Source organism: Aphelocoma coerulescens, chromosome 1 (assembly GCF_041296385.1).
Source record: "Aphelocoma coerulescens isolate FSJ_1873_10779 chromosome 1, UR_Acoe_1.0, whole genome shotgun sequence".
Taxonomy (NCBI): domain Eukaryota; kingdom Metazoa; phylum Chordata; class Aves; order Passeriformes; family Corvidae; genus Aphelocoma; species Aphelocoma coerulescens.
Genome location: NC_091013.1, coordinates 100,182,190 through 100,199,041, shown reverse-complemented (window position 1 = coordinate 100,199,041; position 16,852 = coordinate 100,182,190). Strand labels below are relative to the sequence as shown.

General features: G+C 47.2%; 1 protein-coding gene across 1 annotated transcript in view; it reads left to right on the top strand.

Moving 5' to 3' along the window:
• Positions 1–1,502: 1,502 nt before the first annotated feature.
• Positions 1,503–16,852, top strand: part of FSTL1 (follistatin like 1) — a 52,932-nt gene continuing 37,582 nt past the window's right edge. Inside the window, exons 1-2 of the mRNA XM_069021189.1 lie at positions 1,503–1,621; positions 1,720–1,779. Coding sequence (XP_068877290.1) covers positions 1,619–1,621; positions 1,720–1,779 — 63 coding nt within the window. The 5' untranslated portion in view covers positions 1,503–1,618. The remainder of the gene's footprint in view (positions 1,622–1,719; positions 1,780–16,852) is intronic.

Below are 16,852 nucleotides of genomic sequence, written 5' to 3'. Positions count from 1 at the left end.
TTATCATTTGCCATTTGTTTTTTTTTTCTTATTGTGGCACTCACTTCAGGGTGACTCAGGGTGAGCTGCTGCAAACTCGAGGCCAGCTGATTTCAGCCATAACTGTGCCTGTGCTGTATCATGAGGCAGGGCAGTCAACGACTCCAAAACAAAGAGGTACATCATGGAAGGTGAGTTTAAAAAAACCAAAACCAAACAGTGAAAACCCCATTGCTCAGCATCAGCAGTGAAATAATTAGACATCTCTTCAGGATGGATTTATAGACTAGTACCATTCACAAACAGAAGCAGAACTTGCTGGGGAGGATGCTTTATAAATGCAAAATTGGTTACAGTAGTCCTAAAAACAAAACTGAATAAGGAAGCAGACCCTGAGGAAGCACAGAAAAATGGCACAGCTGCCATGAACAGACCAGATGTGGTCTAATCTAGGGTAACTCTTCCCAGAATTTTCTCCTTCCAGCACGATGCTGGAATACTCTGGTCTTTGTGAATGAGGAGGGTGCACACGCCAGCATCTCCCTTGGTGCCTGCCTGCATTGAGGGCACAGAATAAAGGAGGAAAAGAAGACGGTTTATGGGCATGCTTGGTCAGAGCGAGATGGTATTTTAAAGCCAGGGTGTCATTTTTGGTTACGACAAACCTCAAAACTCGAGAAAATGCCCTTGACAATTGGTGTCATAGTGTTGCTTGCTGTGACAGAGATTTCTGTATGTGCTTGGGGCAATGAGTCTCTTTGCATTGTCAGATCCTTCCTTCTAGCTACTGGAGGCTACTGAAATTCAGAGATGAAGAGATAAAACAAGAGCATCACAAGTATTTATAAACAAATGAGCACCACCAGGCATTTCAGGTGGGATTTTGAGCCCCTGTACCTGGCGTGAAGCCCTGGCTGCCTGTTTTGCTCAGCGAATGTTTGGATCCCAACACATATGCGTCTAAACCCTTATTTTTAAACCTGCCTGCATCCCAACATGAGTGACACCTGTAGCTGTGGCCAGCACTTCAGTGGCCTCAGGGCTGGAGCGGGGGCGGGGGGGGGGGGGAGGGGACGGACAGTGGGTTGAGTCGGTGAGTGACTCCCGCCTCTGGAGAAACCACCTCGTGCCTCAGTTTCCCCATTTTTGTGACAATGTGGGGGGCGGCTGCGACCCCTCGGCAGGATGCTCTTGGCCTGACTGGCGGGCATCCGCGCCCCGGCATGGCTGTCTCCACTCCTCCTGAACCCCCACCGGTGCAGGGCTTGGGGAGCCTCCCCGGACCCGTGTTCTACTCGGCCGGGGTGTGAAGCCGGGCGGTGTGGGGCGGCAACCGAATCCCCTGGACGCCCCTCAGCCTCCTGCTGCCTTCAAAGGCCGCCGAGGTCGCCATGGGGCGCCGAGGGGCCGGCGGCGGGAGGGACGGGGGCACCGCCGAGGGGCGGCGGGGAGCGGGCGGGGGCCGGGGAGGAGTCGGCCCCGGGGCGGGGGTGGGGTCGGGCCGGGCCGGGGGTGGAGCCGCGGGCTGGCGGGTCGGGGCGAGGGGGAGCCCTCCCCTTCCCTTCACGAGCGAGCCGGAGCCGGGGAAGGCGCCTCCGCAACTCCTCCTGCCCCGCCGGTGCCGCCCGCCGCCCGCAGCATGGTGAGAGGGGTCGCCGGGCGGGAAGTTTGGCGGCGGCGGCCGCCCCGCCGTCCCCTGCCCGGCCCGCGCTCACCGCCTCCCCGCTCCCTCTCTTGCAGATCTGGAAAACTCTCCCGCTGCTCTGTGCCCTGCTGGCCGCCGCCCGCCTGCGAGCCGAGGTAGGCGCGGGGCCCCGGCGGCGGGACGGGGAACGGGACGGGACGGGGTGGGGGCAGCGGGGGCGTCGCGGCGCCAGCGGGGGAGCAGCCGGGACCGGGGGAAAGTCGCAGCCGGGGCGGAGGGGGAAGTTGCGGGGCCGACGGGCGCCTCGGTGGGGGCGAGGGGCTGTGTCCCCGCCGGGGCCGGACCCCTGCATCCCGCCACCGGGACGGGCTCCCCGGGGCAGCCCCCTTTCCTCCCTCCCTCCTTTCCTCCATCTCTGCCTCCCTCTCTCCCGCGCGCTCTTTTCCCTCGCTCTTTTTTTCCTTTCTTTCACTGCAATGACATTGAAAACCTTTGAAACCCCCCAGCTGCAACCCCCCCAGCTCTGTTGACAGAAAACAAACTGTGCCTGCATTCCCGGTTGCGGCGGCCTCCCTCAAAAGTGAAGTCAGAAACAAAATATTTGATAATTACGGCAGGGGAAATGTGGAAGTGATTTGAGGAAAATGAACTCAAGCTGGGCTGGGAAGGGAGGCTGAGCCTGTCTTCGGAGGAAAGCGGTTCCGCTCGGGGGGCAGCTCGTCCTCCCTCTCTGCATTTTTTCTCCCTACACATTTCTCCCAGATGGCGAGACCCACCCTAAAGCATCGCAGTTTCGCTCCGTGGAAAAAAAAAAAAAAAAAAAAGGCAGCATAAACACGTCTGGGTCCTCTTTTTCTGCCTTCCACCCGTGGACTGTGCTGCCCGGGTTATGGTAAGGAGTGGGGTTTAGGATGGAGCCCATCGCTGTTGGTCTCTCCCTGAGCAGAGTTTTTTGTGAACTCCCCACAACCGCCACGTGAGGAGCAGAGGTGAGACAGGGTGGTTGTGAGCCAACACTGTCAAGCTTTGGTCGCTGCTGTCATGAAAACCAAGGAGAGTGGGACTGAGCTGTAGTATGGACTAGCATTTCACATCTGCCTGTACATGATAATACTGTAATACACTTTCTTCCTGAAGTGTGACATACTTATGTAGTGAGCATTTCCATGCATGCTGTCCAACACTGTCCTGAAAAAGCCAAATCATGTTTATTCATTTTCTTAGGAACCCTAAATAAACCTTAACCAGTTCTGGTCAGTATACACCAACACCTCTGTAGGAAGAAGGCACAGAGCATCCATAAGAAAAATTATAATAACAGCTAAATAATGATGGCACTGGTCTGAGTAAAGCCTTCTGGGATCAATAGCCCAGAGAAACATAGCCAAAATATATTTGGCCCTGGATTTGTGATTTCAGTCATGTCACTAACATTGTCAAAGTGCTAAATCCTGCTTTTTGCCTAATGTTCTCTAATTTGTAGTACCTGGATAGCTTCCCAGCTGTAAGTACTGTCATGTCTCTGTGTCTCACCTGCAAAGTGAAAGTAAGAAAAATGTACAGCCATCATGTTCAAAACTTGGTTTTTAAAGGCCAGTTCATGCTTGAGTGAATAAATGAAATATTATTATGACTGGCTCCAGAGATAATGGTCCAAGTGGCAAACCAGTGAACGTTTTGGTTTGATTCCAGTCTAATTTCAACAAAAATTGAGACTGATGACTGAGGTCTGGGTCTGGTTTCAGGGAAAATTGACACTTCAGGCAATTTTTGTTTTGGGGTTCAGTTTGATTCCTTTTTGCTAGTAGTTTCCAAATGGTGAACATCAGTTCAGTCACGGGTAGCATCCCACCCTCTGGGATATTTAGACCTTCTCATTTTCTAGGGAGTGGGCTGTGCTTGAAGGTGAGCTGCTTGTAATTCAGAGACAGCTTTGATGGTTGCCCACTTCTAAATGTTTCTTGTTACTGCTCTCCTGCATCACTGGCATTCAGTAAGATTAGTGTGGCATTTTCCTCTGTGGTTTTCCCTTTCCAGATTTTGGAAGTGATAACCCTCTCTATGCCTTCTGTTACTGCTGCAGCTTGCACTTTGTGTCTTTCAGTACATTCAGAATATTAACCCTGAGCCCTAAGCTTCTAATCCTTTTGTTAGCAAAACTGTATCTGAGTTGTGCTGGAGTTTTTGTACAACACTCATTTCTACAACATTGTTAGGTGCATAATTAGAGTCTTGAAAGAAAGAAAGAAATTGCTTCAGTAAATGTTCCTGGCATAACTTCATGCAGACTGGAAAATCTGAGGCATGCCAGAACTCGGGAGCTTTTTTTGGCCTGGTTCAGTAATAGTCACAAGAGCAATAGACGGTGAACTGTACTCCTCGGATGGAGGCCAGCCACCAGCTTCAGACAGCCCTTTTTATCTCTCTCTTCCTGGGTCAGACTCAATGAGGTGGCTGTTCACTCATATTAACAGGGGTACTACAGACATGAAGTTGCTCATATTCTCAGCTGGGGCTCCCAAAGCATGTGGAATGATTTTTGGGAAGCATCCATTACGATAGAGGAAAAGGGAGAGGCTTGAAATGTCTGTTGAATGTATTAATAGTCAATCAGTTGTTCACATCCTGCTGGACTAAGTTACCTAGTTAACACTAGAGAGGAGTCCAGTTGCTGTTTGACTGTATCCATGAGGTCTGAAGGGTGGCGTGTGGGACCACTTCCGTACCAGCATCATTCTGTGTCCCACCAGGATACTTGTTTCACAATAAGAGGGGTTTTCTTGTTCTTATTTTTTGCTTAAACCTGATTCAGAATCTTGAAGAAAGTTATTTTCACCATGAATTTTAGATGTTAGCAAAGAGGTTTACACCAGCATGAGTATATTTGTGTGAGCTGTGGATACAAGTCCTTTCTTGAATCCAGCCTTGCTAAGAGAAGAGGTCACTGACCTGGCCTACCTTCTGCTCCTTGCCAGTTTTCTGGCCATTCAGATGAATCTCTGGGGCCTGTAGCTGTTCTTCGAAGTGAACTATCCTTAACCCATTTCTGGCCAAATGAGCCAGCCTTTGGAAAGAGTTATGTATAAATGGTTTAATCTCATTAGTCTCATTTTGGCTAAAAAGGGCAAGCAGAGGAAGGCCAGCAACTCCCCTCTTGTGAGGAGATGTACAGACAGATCTGAGGAGCTGTAACTCCTGAGCAAGAGCGTGGTGACAAATATCTGGAGGCAGATTTATAACCTTTCCTAAAAGCATGGTGTTTGCAGTGTCTACATCTGTTGTAACCTTGGGATGATTTTTTTTTACCTGACCTCTGTTTCCCTCAGTGTAATTTTTCTATAGGAAAAGCTGAAAAGGGATGTAAATGGGGAGAGAAAAGGCAAAGGTTTCTGTTTGCTTAACTCACCTAAGTGCTTCCTCTTGATCTGACTTGGCTACTTTTTCATGTAAGGGGAGCAACACTTCAGCCTTTCCAAGACTTGTGCCCTTTGCCAGCAGAGTACATGTGTGCACCAGGGGATTTGGAGCTGGGAATTCCAATGGTCTTCACAGGACTTGGTGTACTTCCTCCCACTGGACTGTTCACACAGTCTGGTCAACATCATGAGCTTGCTGTGGTCAAACTTTTCCCATGTTTTTGCAATGGACAGAACCTAAAAACTTAGTAAATGAAACTGGTTAAATTTGAGATCCTTATGTAGCTGCATAGCTGTATTTGGCCCTGAAGCCATCATTTTGAGAAATTTGCCTTTTGAAATTAAATGATGGAGACTTTATGAATAGTTCAGTCCTGCTTTTGCTGATAATTTAGCCAGGACAGGGGACAGAAAAGGCAACAATCGTGAGTAACTCAGGCTGTTTTTAATATGCATTGGCTTTGTGCAATAAAATCCAGCAGTAACACATTCGTAAAATAATTTATTAAAAGTGACTTCCCCCATCTAGTCTAGCAAGCACATCTTGGAAGTGGAAGGAAAGATTGCATACATTTTTTCTCCCTGAGCTGGTTTTAGAGTGATAGGTGTCTTCCTTCTTGAAATCCTTCCCTTGAATGCCAGACCAAGGATTGCTGGAGTTGCATCTCAAGACAATAAGCACCTTTTAAATGGGGAGGCAGGGAATAAGTGATTCTACCTTGGAAGCACAGCAAAGGCTCATCTGCGCAAAGCCTATTTTTTAAGATGTGTGCTGTGCCACCAGGGAGCTGCTGTGCTGCAGATGTCCCAGGAATCAGAGTCTGGGAGGTGGATCAAGTGGTTCTGTCTGAGGCACCTCATATAGTGCTGAAGTCACTGGCCAAATGCCCCGTGTAGGAGTGTTTAAACAACCTCCCTGGCTGTTCTGAAGGGGCTGTAACCTCTGAGCAGCAGCCTGTGTGGCACAAGCTCTGCAGCAGACGCGATGTCGTGTAGCGCTTACATGTGCATGGCACCCAAATGCTGCGTCTCAGATGGAGCTGCTGTCAGAGCCAAGCTGCTTTGTGCAAACGCACCAGTGGCTGAGTGAATGACTTTATCTGCCAGAGTGCAAATTCCTTGCCGGTAATTAACAGGGGGCTGCAGCTGGGGGCTGCCAAGGAGGCGGCTCTGCTCCCAGCACAGGAGGAAGGGACTGGCTGAGTCTCCTGTTGCATTTTCCAGCTGCTGTTATTGGTACAGCTGCTTACCCATCGGGAGGCTTCGGGGCACCTTTGATCTTTCTTGTGTGGTGTTACATGAGCTGGGGAGTGTTTCTCTTTGTACAGAAGAGAGTTTGTCACAAATCTCAGCCAGATGTATCTTCCCGGACTGATGAGACTCCCATTAACCAGGCTGTGTTTCCGCCACATATCCTGTGAGCCAGATGAGATTGGTTCCCAGAAATGCCTTGTTTACCTGGGTTGCATCTATCTTTGCAGGGAGCTTGGCTTCTGCTCTACTATGATAGCTGTGCTAATCTGTGAATAACCAGCATTTCCTTGGAGAGATTTATCTCTCACAGCGTTGTCTCTGAGTTTAGCAAGGGAACAGAGCAGCCTGCTGTTGTGCTGTGAAACGTACTTCCTTCTACAGCTGCATCTGGGTGGCAGACAAGGGGGTTATATACATCTGGACTTTAGCAGGGGCTGTAGGTTTTGCCACAACTGTGTACAGAATTAGGTGTGAGCTGGTTAGAGCAGGGGGAGTATTTGCTCTCAGCTGTGGGATTCTGATTGCAACTCCTCAGCAGTAAATAAACAAATGGCAGATAAGCAGGTCTGGAGGCTTCAAAGCTCCATTAAAGCACAGATAACTGTAGTACAAGCAGTGACTGTGTGGCGTTTTCTTGCTACTTTTTCTCAAGCGTGCTTCAGTTCTGATCTGGACTGAAGACACCAGCCAGCAGTAATGAATGACTGTCCCTTCTCTGCCTTGCAAACTAGCTACCCACAAGTGAAGTTCATATAAGTTGCTGTGAAATTTTACTATCTGCTCTGTGTAGTTTTGTCGCTTATTACATTGTACCTCTTGGTTTTGGCATGGACTGACCCTGTGGTTTTGTGGAAGTGGTTTAGATGTAGGCTGCCTCTGAGAGTCGAAGAAAAGCAAATTCATGCTCCAGTCTGAAAATGTGGAATTTCTTGCAGACATCTGCACCTTGTTTGGAGGGCATCAGGAGGCTTGTAAGCTAGAAACAAATTGGAAGCTCCTCTTGGACCAACACATTGGAAAGAGCAAAGGATTTGGGGTGGATGGTTGGGGAGGGGTTTGGTATCTCGTTAAGATTCAGCTGGAAGTGAAGCCCATATTTCCACTGTTTGACAGCTAAACAGCATTTCCTTTGGCTGTACTGTCACCTGCTGTCCCAGAGATGGACCTCTAACCACTTTCACAAAATACCTTAACGCTGTGTAATGGACCCCATAGAATCCAGCTTTTCTTGTCCTCCTTCTCCTTCCCTTCCCTTTTGCACTGCAAAGAGCAGCAAACCAGCTTGAAGGAGCAATGGAGAAAGCAGATAAAAACCAAGGCAAAGCAGCTGCGTTTCACTTGCAGGAGCAGAGGGTTTGCACACCTTATGCTCCAAGCATAGAAGGACTGGTTGGACAGCTATTTGTTATCCACTGCTGGTTGTCCCTAGCCAGTACGTGTTCCTTCTGATCCCATCCCTGCTTCTTGCTTAGAGTCCTGAGGCAGGATCAAGAGACCTTGGGAATATGAATGCCGGTGGAGCTTCCAGTGCTTAATCAGCTTTTTCCCAACAATGAAAGTTTTCAAGAAACAGTGATGTGAAGATTTTTTTCTTTTTTTATAGCCAGAAACAAATTCTTTATTTCTGGATCTGTGAGGAGACCTAGAGAGGTCATGGAAAGACTTGCTGTGGAGGTACCCATGGTAGGAGTATGACTCAAGCCTGTTATGTCTTCCAAGTCACGGGAGGGGAGAAGAGGTTGTTAAAGTCTTGGATAAGAGGGAAGCAAGAGTGGGGTGACAGGAGTGGGCTGCCAAAGGTACCTGCCTTTGATGGAGAGATGTACTGGTGAGCCTTGTCCTTAATGCAGGAGCCCCTGGCTTGGGTATACTTCCTGCCATCAGAAACACTATCCTTGTCTGCCTTTTCCTTGTCAGCCTGCTGCCATGGTGAGATATTTTGGGCGTTGAGTGTCAGAGGCAGAACAAAGAATTTCTGTCCATCCAGCAGGATGGGCTTTGGCAGGTGCTGGTCGGCTGATAAGTTGGCCTGCAGTGCTGTGTTGTCCAGGGATGGTTTTGACAGCAGAGCCTGTTGCTGTTCTCCTGACAATGAATCGATCTGGAGGACTGTTCCTGGGAAGGTGCCTCTGCACGCTAGAGCAGCCCCTGCCACTTAAGCACTGGTAATTTTAGCCTGAAGCCAAGAGCTTTCCTTCTGCATGATGTAACTCCTTGCATATGTACTTCTTGCTGCTCTGGGACTGTGTTCCCCTCCTGGTTTTGGCCGCTTTTTCATGTTTATGTTCAAGGAAGCTTAAGTATGAGGGATTGGAATTGTTGTCTCGTTTCCTATATGTAGGAGGAAGCGATTTCATTGGGGAATTTTTGCAATGTCTGGATCATTTAGTTGTCTGGGTGAGTAAAATTCCTCAGGGATAACTGTAAAGGTTGTGACCGAGCTCTGGTCTGCAGCTCGTGCATTCAGACCCAGGGTTCTGGAAGATTAAGGTGGCAAGGGACCAAGCATTCATGTCGGAGGCATCGCCTTCAGCTTGGCAGAAAAGCTGCAGTATTCCTGTCTGAGGACAGCATGTTTTCTCCACATGATGCAAGCTCTGGGGTATTCCAGTCCTAAGACAATGAATGCCACATGAGTAGTGTCAGCCTAATCTTCAGGCGGTGCTCTCCCTCTCCAATTGCCTTGTGGATGGATGATGGGGAAGTCAGGTTGCAGCAGAGGCTCAGTTTCTCACAAAGCTCTTTTTCTCACATTCCCAGGACTGGGGCTTGGACCTGGTTGTAGAGGGTGATGTGTAAGGGTAAGGAGGAGCAGGTTAAGAAGGGAGTACTTTTTTATTCTTTACTTGTTCAGAAAAACAGACTGTTTTCTACAAGGTATCACTGCGTGCCCTGGGATTAGTAGCTGCTTGTACAAACCGTAGCCATTAGTGTCTTGTCAAATCCAGTTTTACACATCCTTCATAAGTGATGCCCCCTTCCTGTTCTGTGAAAAATGATACCATGCTCTGGAATATCTCAGTTAGTAAGTTTATCTTCACAGTCCTCTCCTGTGAGTAAGTAGACCATTAATCTTCTTCTTCTGTCCCAATGGTCCTAATTACACCCCCCTGTTCAATGATAATCAGCGTCTCCCCCATGCCATTATCTCCACCTTGTACATGTAGCCAGTTTATGGCACCCCTCAGCTCAGTGCTTAGCACACCTCTTTTAATCTCCTTGTAGCTCCCTTCCTTCTGTCAGTGCAGGAAAGGAAACAGAGATGTATGTGGTCTTATTTTCTGTTTGGTGTTACCTTTGAACCTTCTCAAATAACTTTTAAACCAAACAGCTGCCCATTTCAGCCGTGTTTAGCAAAGTGTTTTCATTTCCTACAGGATACTATGTTGCTCTAAGTTTTGTAGAAGTAGGTGCAGTGGTACAGTACTTACTGCCTTACCAGAGGGAAAAGCTTGAGTGTGAGATCAGCTTCTACTGCAGGCTAGAGAAGCAATTTATGAGCATTCCCCAGTGATTGTAGTTCATACCTTCATAGACACTAAATGCCATCAACCTCAAGACAAGAATCTCCTGGAAGCAGTTTGCAGAACAACTTATTGTTGCTCAACTTTGTACTCAGTGCTTTGTCCTCTCCTCTTTGGTGCTCAGAGCTGTGTGCAGTCCCCCAGGAGGGTGTCGTGGAGGAAACTGAGCCAAAGCATAGCTAATCAGGGGGCACCAAATGTGGTTTGTTACCTCATGTGCACCTACACCCATGCACACAGAGCCGCTGTACTCAGTCCTGTTACTTGCCAGTAACTCCTGCAACCCAGACCTGGGATGGGAGAATGGAGGATGCAGCAAAATTTGCAGTCAATGTGGATTATTTGTGGATTTCCTATCTTGATGGGTGAGTGTTAAATCTCACTGTGGTATGTGAACAGCCTGAAACCACACAGTGCCTGCTCAGTGCCTGGGCTGCTCCTGCCTTCCTGCACGTGAAAACGGACGGAGAGAGATGGGAGAGCAGCTGGATGTTAACACCTCCTCACAAATCTCTGCCAAGCTCTTCTGCAGTACAGCAGCACACATCCAGATGCTGGCATGAGTTAGGCCATCCTGGCTGCAGATGCAAGGTCAATAGTAAACCAGCATTAAACAGAGACATTTATTTGGGGCTTGGGTTTTTTGATTTTGTTTTTACTTTGGGTTAATAATATTTATTTGCTGTGGGGTTTTGGCAGGGTGGAGGGACTACAGCAGACTCTGATCATCTGTGGTTCAAACATTTTCAGAGCCTGTGGGCATCAAGAAAATGCAAACATACTCTTCTCTGCTGACCAATTTGTCCTCACTCCTAGCATGATGCCATGATTTGTATGTAGGCTTTGGGCAAGGCACCTTATTCCTCGAAGCTGTGGTGCTCACATCTGTAAAACAAGGATAATGATGGTGCTGTGGCTCACAGCAGGGTTTGTTAAGCTGAATGCATTCCTGTTAAGAAAAGTTTAAAAGCTCTCATGTAGAAGGTGCAGCAGGCATTGCAGAGGATCATTTTCCTTGTCAGCAATGATAACAATAGTAAGAAAAATGGAGACAAAATGTAGACCAGAGTTGCTGTGTGATACAGCAATTTCTTTCCAGGCAGTAAAGAGGTGCAAAAAGGGCGTATATGGGCCACCTTTAAGGTGTGAGCCAATAGCTCACAGATGGAAAAGACATGGTTGAGTGTTTCGATGAAGCCAGAGAGAGAAAGAAGCAGGTCATCAAGTGGGAGAGCTGGGGTGTCTCAGAGGGGATTGCACTTCTGGGGTGTGTTTGATCTCACAGGGGAGCAGTAAGGACCTCTCCATCCCTTTGTATCTCAGAAGAAAAAAACTAGAGCTGTGCTGTAAGGGGAGCACTTGACAGTATGGCAATGTAGATTTCCCTGTGTTCTGGTTAAGTAGAGAGCCTTACACAGGGCATAGTCCCTTGCTTTCCCTGACAGGTCTGTCAGAGGTTGACAAGGGAGAGAAGATGGGTTAGCAATTTCTATTGGTTGTCATGGAAACTAATGGAAATTACTCTCCTTTTTTTTTTTTTTTTTTTGTCTGTCTGTCTTATATGAAGATTTTGTTAAAACAAGTAGGAAGAATTCTTTATTTTTTTCTCTCTCTCTCTTTTGTTTTTAACACTTTAATTGCTGACTTCTGCTCTTCAAAAGTACTTTGCTGGCAGAAGTTTGTATACTGGTTTTGAATGCTGTAAAGTATGTGTTGGAGATGAGCATCTGAAGTAGGGCAGCTGCTGGGCAGTTCTATGTGCTGAGCTGCTTTCCACCCTGAGAGCTTCTGCAGGGTACCCATGTGACCATTTTCTCACCAAGAGGCTTAAAAGTACGATGGCAGGTAGCCTGAGTATTCTGTTTCCCATGTAAATGGCAAGCAGATGATTAGCTACTCTGCAAAAGCACAAACTGGATGAAAGGGGCATGATAATGCCAATTTATCAGCCAGGGAGTTGTCAGGCTTGCTGACATAGTGATGGTAAAGAGCTTAGAGAATTTCAGATTAGAAGTGTGGGTATAACACAACATATTATTATTACAATTTCATGTAAACATCAGTATGTCTTGTTGCTAAAAATATGGCTGTCTACCAACTTCACTGACAAAAAGGGGCAACTTTCCCCATAGATTAGTAGATGGTAAGGCCAGAAGAAGCTATTTTGCTTTAGTTTTGCCCTCTTGCATAATTCAGCCCATATATCTACCTTTTTTTATTAATTCCATTTGCTCTGGACTTTACAATGTGTCTTAAAAACGTCTAGTCTTGATTAAGTAATTACCACAAATGGAAAATACCACTGTGTTTGGTATGTTGCTGCAGTGGTTAATTACCCACATGCTGTTACACCTCATTTCTGGCTTGCATTTGTCTAGTCGTGATCTGCAGATGCCGAATCTTCTGTTTAATCCACTAAACAGAAGAAAACCTTTAGTCCAGTTTGTCTGTTCCCTGCTGCTGTAACTGTGGTCTGCACAAGGACTGCTCCCAGTCTTGTGTTTGGCAAACTGAACAGTCTAAGCTCCTTAGGCCATCCCCTGGCAAGGTGAGTTTCCTAATCTCTTGCTCAGTACTGGGTCTCCACGCAGTGCATCCCCTTTGCCAGTGTGTTAGTGCTTCCTCACTCTGTGGTGACAGGGCATCTCCATGTGCTCGTTTACTAGGAATCCATAAATACTGGGCAATATAAATTGTAAGAAGAAGAAAAAAACCACTATGAACCCTAATTTAATACTAGGGAGTTTATACACATTAACACACACACCATCAGGAAGCACAGCTGGTGAAGTTTTCACAATGGGGGGTCCTCCCCAGTACACAAATGTGCTGTTGTTACCGGCTAAAGCCTTGGTTGTGAGTTTCCTAAAATACGTGCTTAAGTAAAAGGTCAATATTTGGAGGCTTTTTGACCCTCTTGACTTCACAGGTGAGATTTGACTGGACTGGGGGCCAGGATGTGTGTTCAGCACAGCTTGTGTCCTGTAGTAGGCAAGCGGCCGAACTGCAGCACTTCAGCCAGCTGGAGCCTGTCCTCAGGCAGCCTCAGCTGAAGCCTGCTAGGGCTCCTGTGCTCCCCAGCCAGTGCCCTGAGCACGGTGTCCCTTTGTCTTTAATAACCTTTGTCTTTAAGTAGGGATGTTGGATTTTTTTCTCCTCTGAGAGAAAGTAGAAGGCTGTCTGTATTTCTTGGCCTCAGGTCCCTTCCAGTGTACGTTTTGGAAAGACAGAATGGGTGAGGCTGAAGGTTTGTGCTTTCATAGCTTTAAGGCATCTTCCTGCACAACAGCCTTTACTGGGCAGCAGAGGCATTTGGATAAAAAAATCTCGTGCACTTTTTCTGTGGGCAGGCTAGTGGAAAGCTGTTTTTTGTCAGTGATGAGAGGTGAAAGGAGGTAGTTCCCTCTTCGGAGGTGATGCTTTCACCCTGTGCTCTGCTGTGAGCTTGAAACCCATTTTTAATGAAAGTCTGGCAAGAGGCAACAAAGCCCTGTTTCTCAGGGCTGTGATTTTTAGATTTGTAGCCAAACTTCCTTCAGACATGCATCTAAAGGAGTGGTTACAGAGTGTGACTTGCTCTGCCTGTGAGCTGCCCTGAAGAAAGGTGAGCATCTCCTGTGCTGCTTTGTCTTTGTGCTCCCTCTTCTTTTTCCTCTGCCCTTAGGCAGCTGAAAACTGAACTCTGCCCCCAGAATAACTCTGGGTGTTGGGGATGAGGACGAACATAGTTTGAAATTTTTTATCTTTACAGACGTGAGAGAAAACATTGGAGAGCAGCGCATAGGGAGCACAAAAGAGGTGCCCTCCCTCTCTGCCCCGTCACATCCTCTACAGCCCCTGTGATAGAAGCCCTTTGCTGGCTGCTCTGTCTTTTGGATGCAGGAGAGCATTAATGCTTTTTCGGAGAAGCTGTGGTCTGTCCCCATTGTTCCTCTTACATAAAACCTCTCCTTCGGAGCCTCCAGCAGCATACAGGTGAGGGGGGGAGGTTTCCAACTCCCCACAGGACATTTGCCCATGGTCCCCTGCTGGAATGGGAAACTTGTCTAGTGTTCATATATTGCAGAGGCAAATTCCAGAGGACACTAGGTGATGTACTCAAGGACACAAGGTGCCATGATTGAAGGGTGGATGCAGAAGCATCCATCAGCTTAATTCTGTGTGAGAAGGGCTTTGTGTCCTTGCTCATACACATGCAGGGCATGGCAGGATAGTATAATGGAACAACTGCAGTTGTTGGCGGAATGTGAGCATGGGCTTACCTGGCAGGACTTGCAAGGCTTCCCACAGACTTCCCATGTGGTATTGGATAAGCACTGAAACCCAAGGCACTGAAGACAGATGATGTATCTAACATTCCTGGAGAATGGAGTTAGACTCCTAAATGATGGTAGTGGTCTGAGCCTAAGTACTTCAAGGTGGGTGTTTTGGTGGAACCCAAGAATTTTCCTGGTCCTGTATCAGTGCGTAAGATTCCTAACGGAGAGCTTTCTACCCTGTGACCACATTTAGGTGATAATGCAGTGCAGTTCATGCCTGCTCTCAGGAAGCAGCTATCTGATACAGCAGTGGAGAGTGTTCATACAGCTATCTCAGCTTTCTGCCTAGGCCTGTTTGTTTAGCCAGCAGGTGTTCACACAGTAAGTACCAGAAGTCCCAAATTAGTTCCTTTCAGCCTCTGTCCCATCCAACAGCATTATGTGTTCCTAAGAGGTTGTTGAAAGCATTAGGATGTCTCGGGGAGGAGTGCCCATATTTGCATCATTACTTTTTATAGGATTTAGCTGTTAAAAGCCAGGCACACTGCGTACTGCTGGCTGCTGTCCCAGTGTTAGTATAGTCTGATCTCTCTGCAGTTGAATGGTTTCCGACAAGGAAGTGGGGAGGGGAGGAATTAAAATTTCTTGGCTCAGATGAAGATACAAAACTCAGGTGAGATGAAGAAACATGGTGAAGTCCATGCTTGGAGCATGCAGAGGTGTAAAGTATGTGTTTGACAAACTATTGCTTGGGGTGTTTTATGACATACAAGAAGGCGAAGGAACAAGATTTAATGGGACATTGATGTGATTGGAAGAACAGCATCCCTGTAGCAGGGCTGTGCTGGCATCCTGGCATTTTGGAGGATACAGGGCTCATGAAATTCAACTGCGTTTTGCTGTAATAAAGGACTTGGAGGATTAGGCCTGGGCAGCTGAAGTGCAATGGGACCATTGCTGCCTGCAGCAGCCTTTGGCTGAGATTGCCATCCCACAGCAGGGATGACTGGACAGGTCGTGGAGCATGTCCTGCAGTGCTTATGGCACAGTGTGCACTGGTGACTGAACGTGGGGCAGCTTTACCATGGGAGTGAGCTGCAACACCTCAACAGGACCTGCTCCACAACCAGTTGGGACACCTTTGCTGTAGAGGGAGTATTCATTGCTAAAGGGGAAAAGGAAGCAGCCTCAAACAGTGTCCCTTTTAGAGACCGGATTTTCATCTAGACCCTGGACTTGATGTTGCTGACTGGAACATTAAAGGCTTCTTGTATAAAGGTTCAGTGCTGGGATTAGACTGTGTTTGTGTACGGGTTTCACAGTGTCAGGGTTGCCAAGTGCAAGAGCAAGTAATATGTGCATGGATAAGGGGTTTGTGGTTCACACAGTAAGTGAGAATTGGTGTCAAGGCCTCATGAGTGACAGGCTCTTAAAGATCAGCACAAATGTGGTAGACATTCATGTTCACAGTAAGATACTTGCCCTCTCTTTGGTCAGGGCTGTTCCCTTTTGAGTTTCTTCATTGAAGTGGCTCAGGAATTAGAAGTGCTGGAACACTTAGAACACAAGGAGGAACATAAAGCCAGCAGCTGGATTTGCCTAGGCTGTGATGAAGTTATTGGGTGTTGTGATTGCAGTAAATCTTTCATTACAGGCTAAGATTATTTACTGTATCTTGCTTTTGCCATAGGCTAAAGGAGCATGCACACACACAATCCAATCCCTTCAGCTTGGTGAGGTAACTTTCTAGGGCTGGTATCTTACCTGTGTCTGACCTGAAGTGCCTACACCCTCGGAGGGTCTGGGTGTTTGGCAGGGAAGGACTGGGGCAAGCTTTGCAAGTTTTATTCTAGGAGGGCTGTTAGACCTTCAGTAAGGAACTTCTGTGGCTTCTTTGGCTTGTGGGGTTTTTTGAGTGGGTATTTTTGACTTTGTTCACTTGTTTTTAGGTTATGTCAAGCTGAGCTAACACAAGTTATTGGGGAGCTGAAAAGTATGATTTGCTTTCTTTGCAAAACAAACCAGGAACTCAAAAAGTTCAGTGTTGTGTTCGTGAACCTTTTATTGCACAGTATTAGACTTCCAGTAATTGCAAAACTTCCAGATGGCTTGCAGCACCTTACATTGGTTAATTGTGGCTCAATACCTTGTTACAGTATCACATGCTACTTCTAAAATCGTTTGGGGTCAAACAGATCATGTTACCTTAATAGATTTCCTACAGCCTGCACATTAGTGCAGTTACTGCCTAGGGTAGCTTTGTTTCACAAAGCAAGTGGGACATCCAGTACACAAGATTTACATCTACAATACACAGCGATATGTACTTTTAAAGTTTTTTCTCAGTATTCAGAAGGCTACCAGTGATTTCCTGGTGTGCTAAAGTCAAAGCCAGCTCTAGGGGTGTATTTTAATAAAAGCTTTGGGTGTGTGAATTTCCTGGATTTTCTTAAATCTTTGTCAAAAAAGAAAACCCATTGTCCCTTCTAAATTTCCTATCTTAATTTCCTTCAACACATTGCATTTTATGTCTGAAATCTGCTCTGCACAGGAGAACAGGGTCTGACTGCATTGGGAATTGTAAAAATGGACTGCTTATACATTCAGGTGATGTCATTCCTGGAGGGGAGCCCTGGGAAGGGGAGGGTGGTGTCAACAGTGCAGGCATTAGGGTCAGGAGGGCTTCCTTATACCCAGTCAGGCAGTGGAAGATGCTCCTACTTTTACAGCGGGCTCTGGGCTAGTGTGGGCGTGAGCAGTGCTGATAACTCTGGC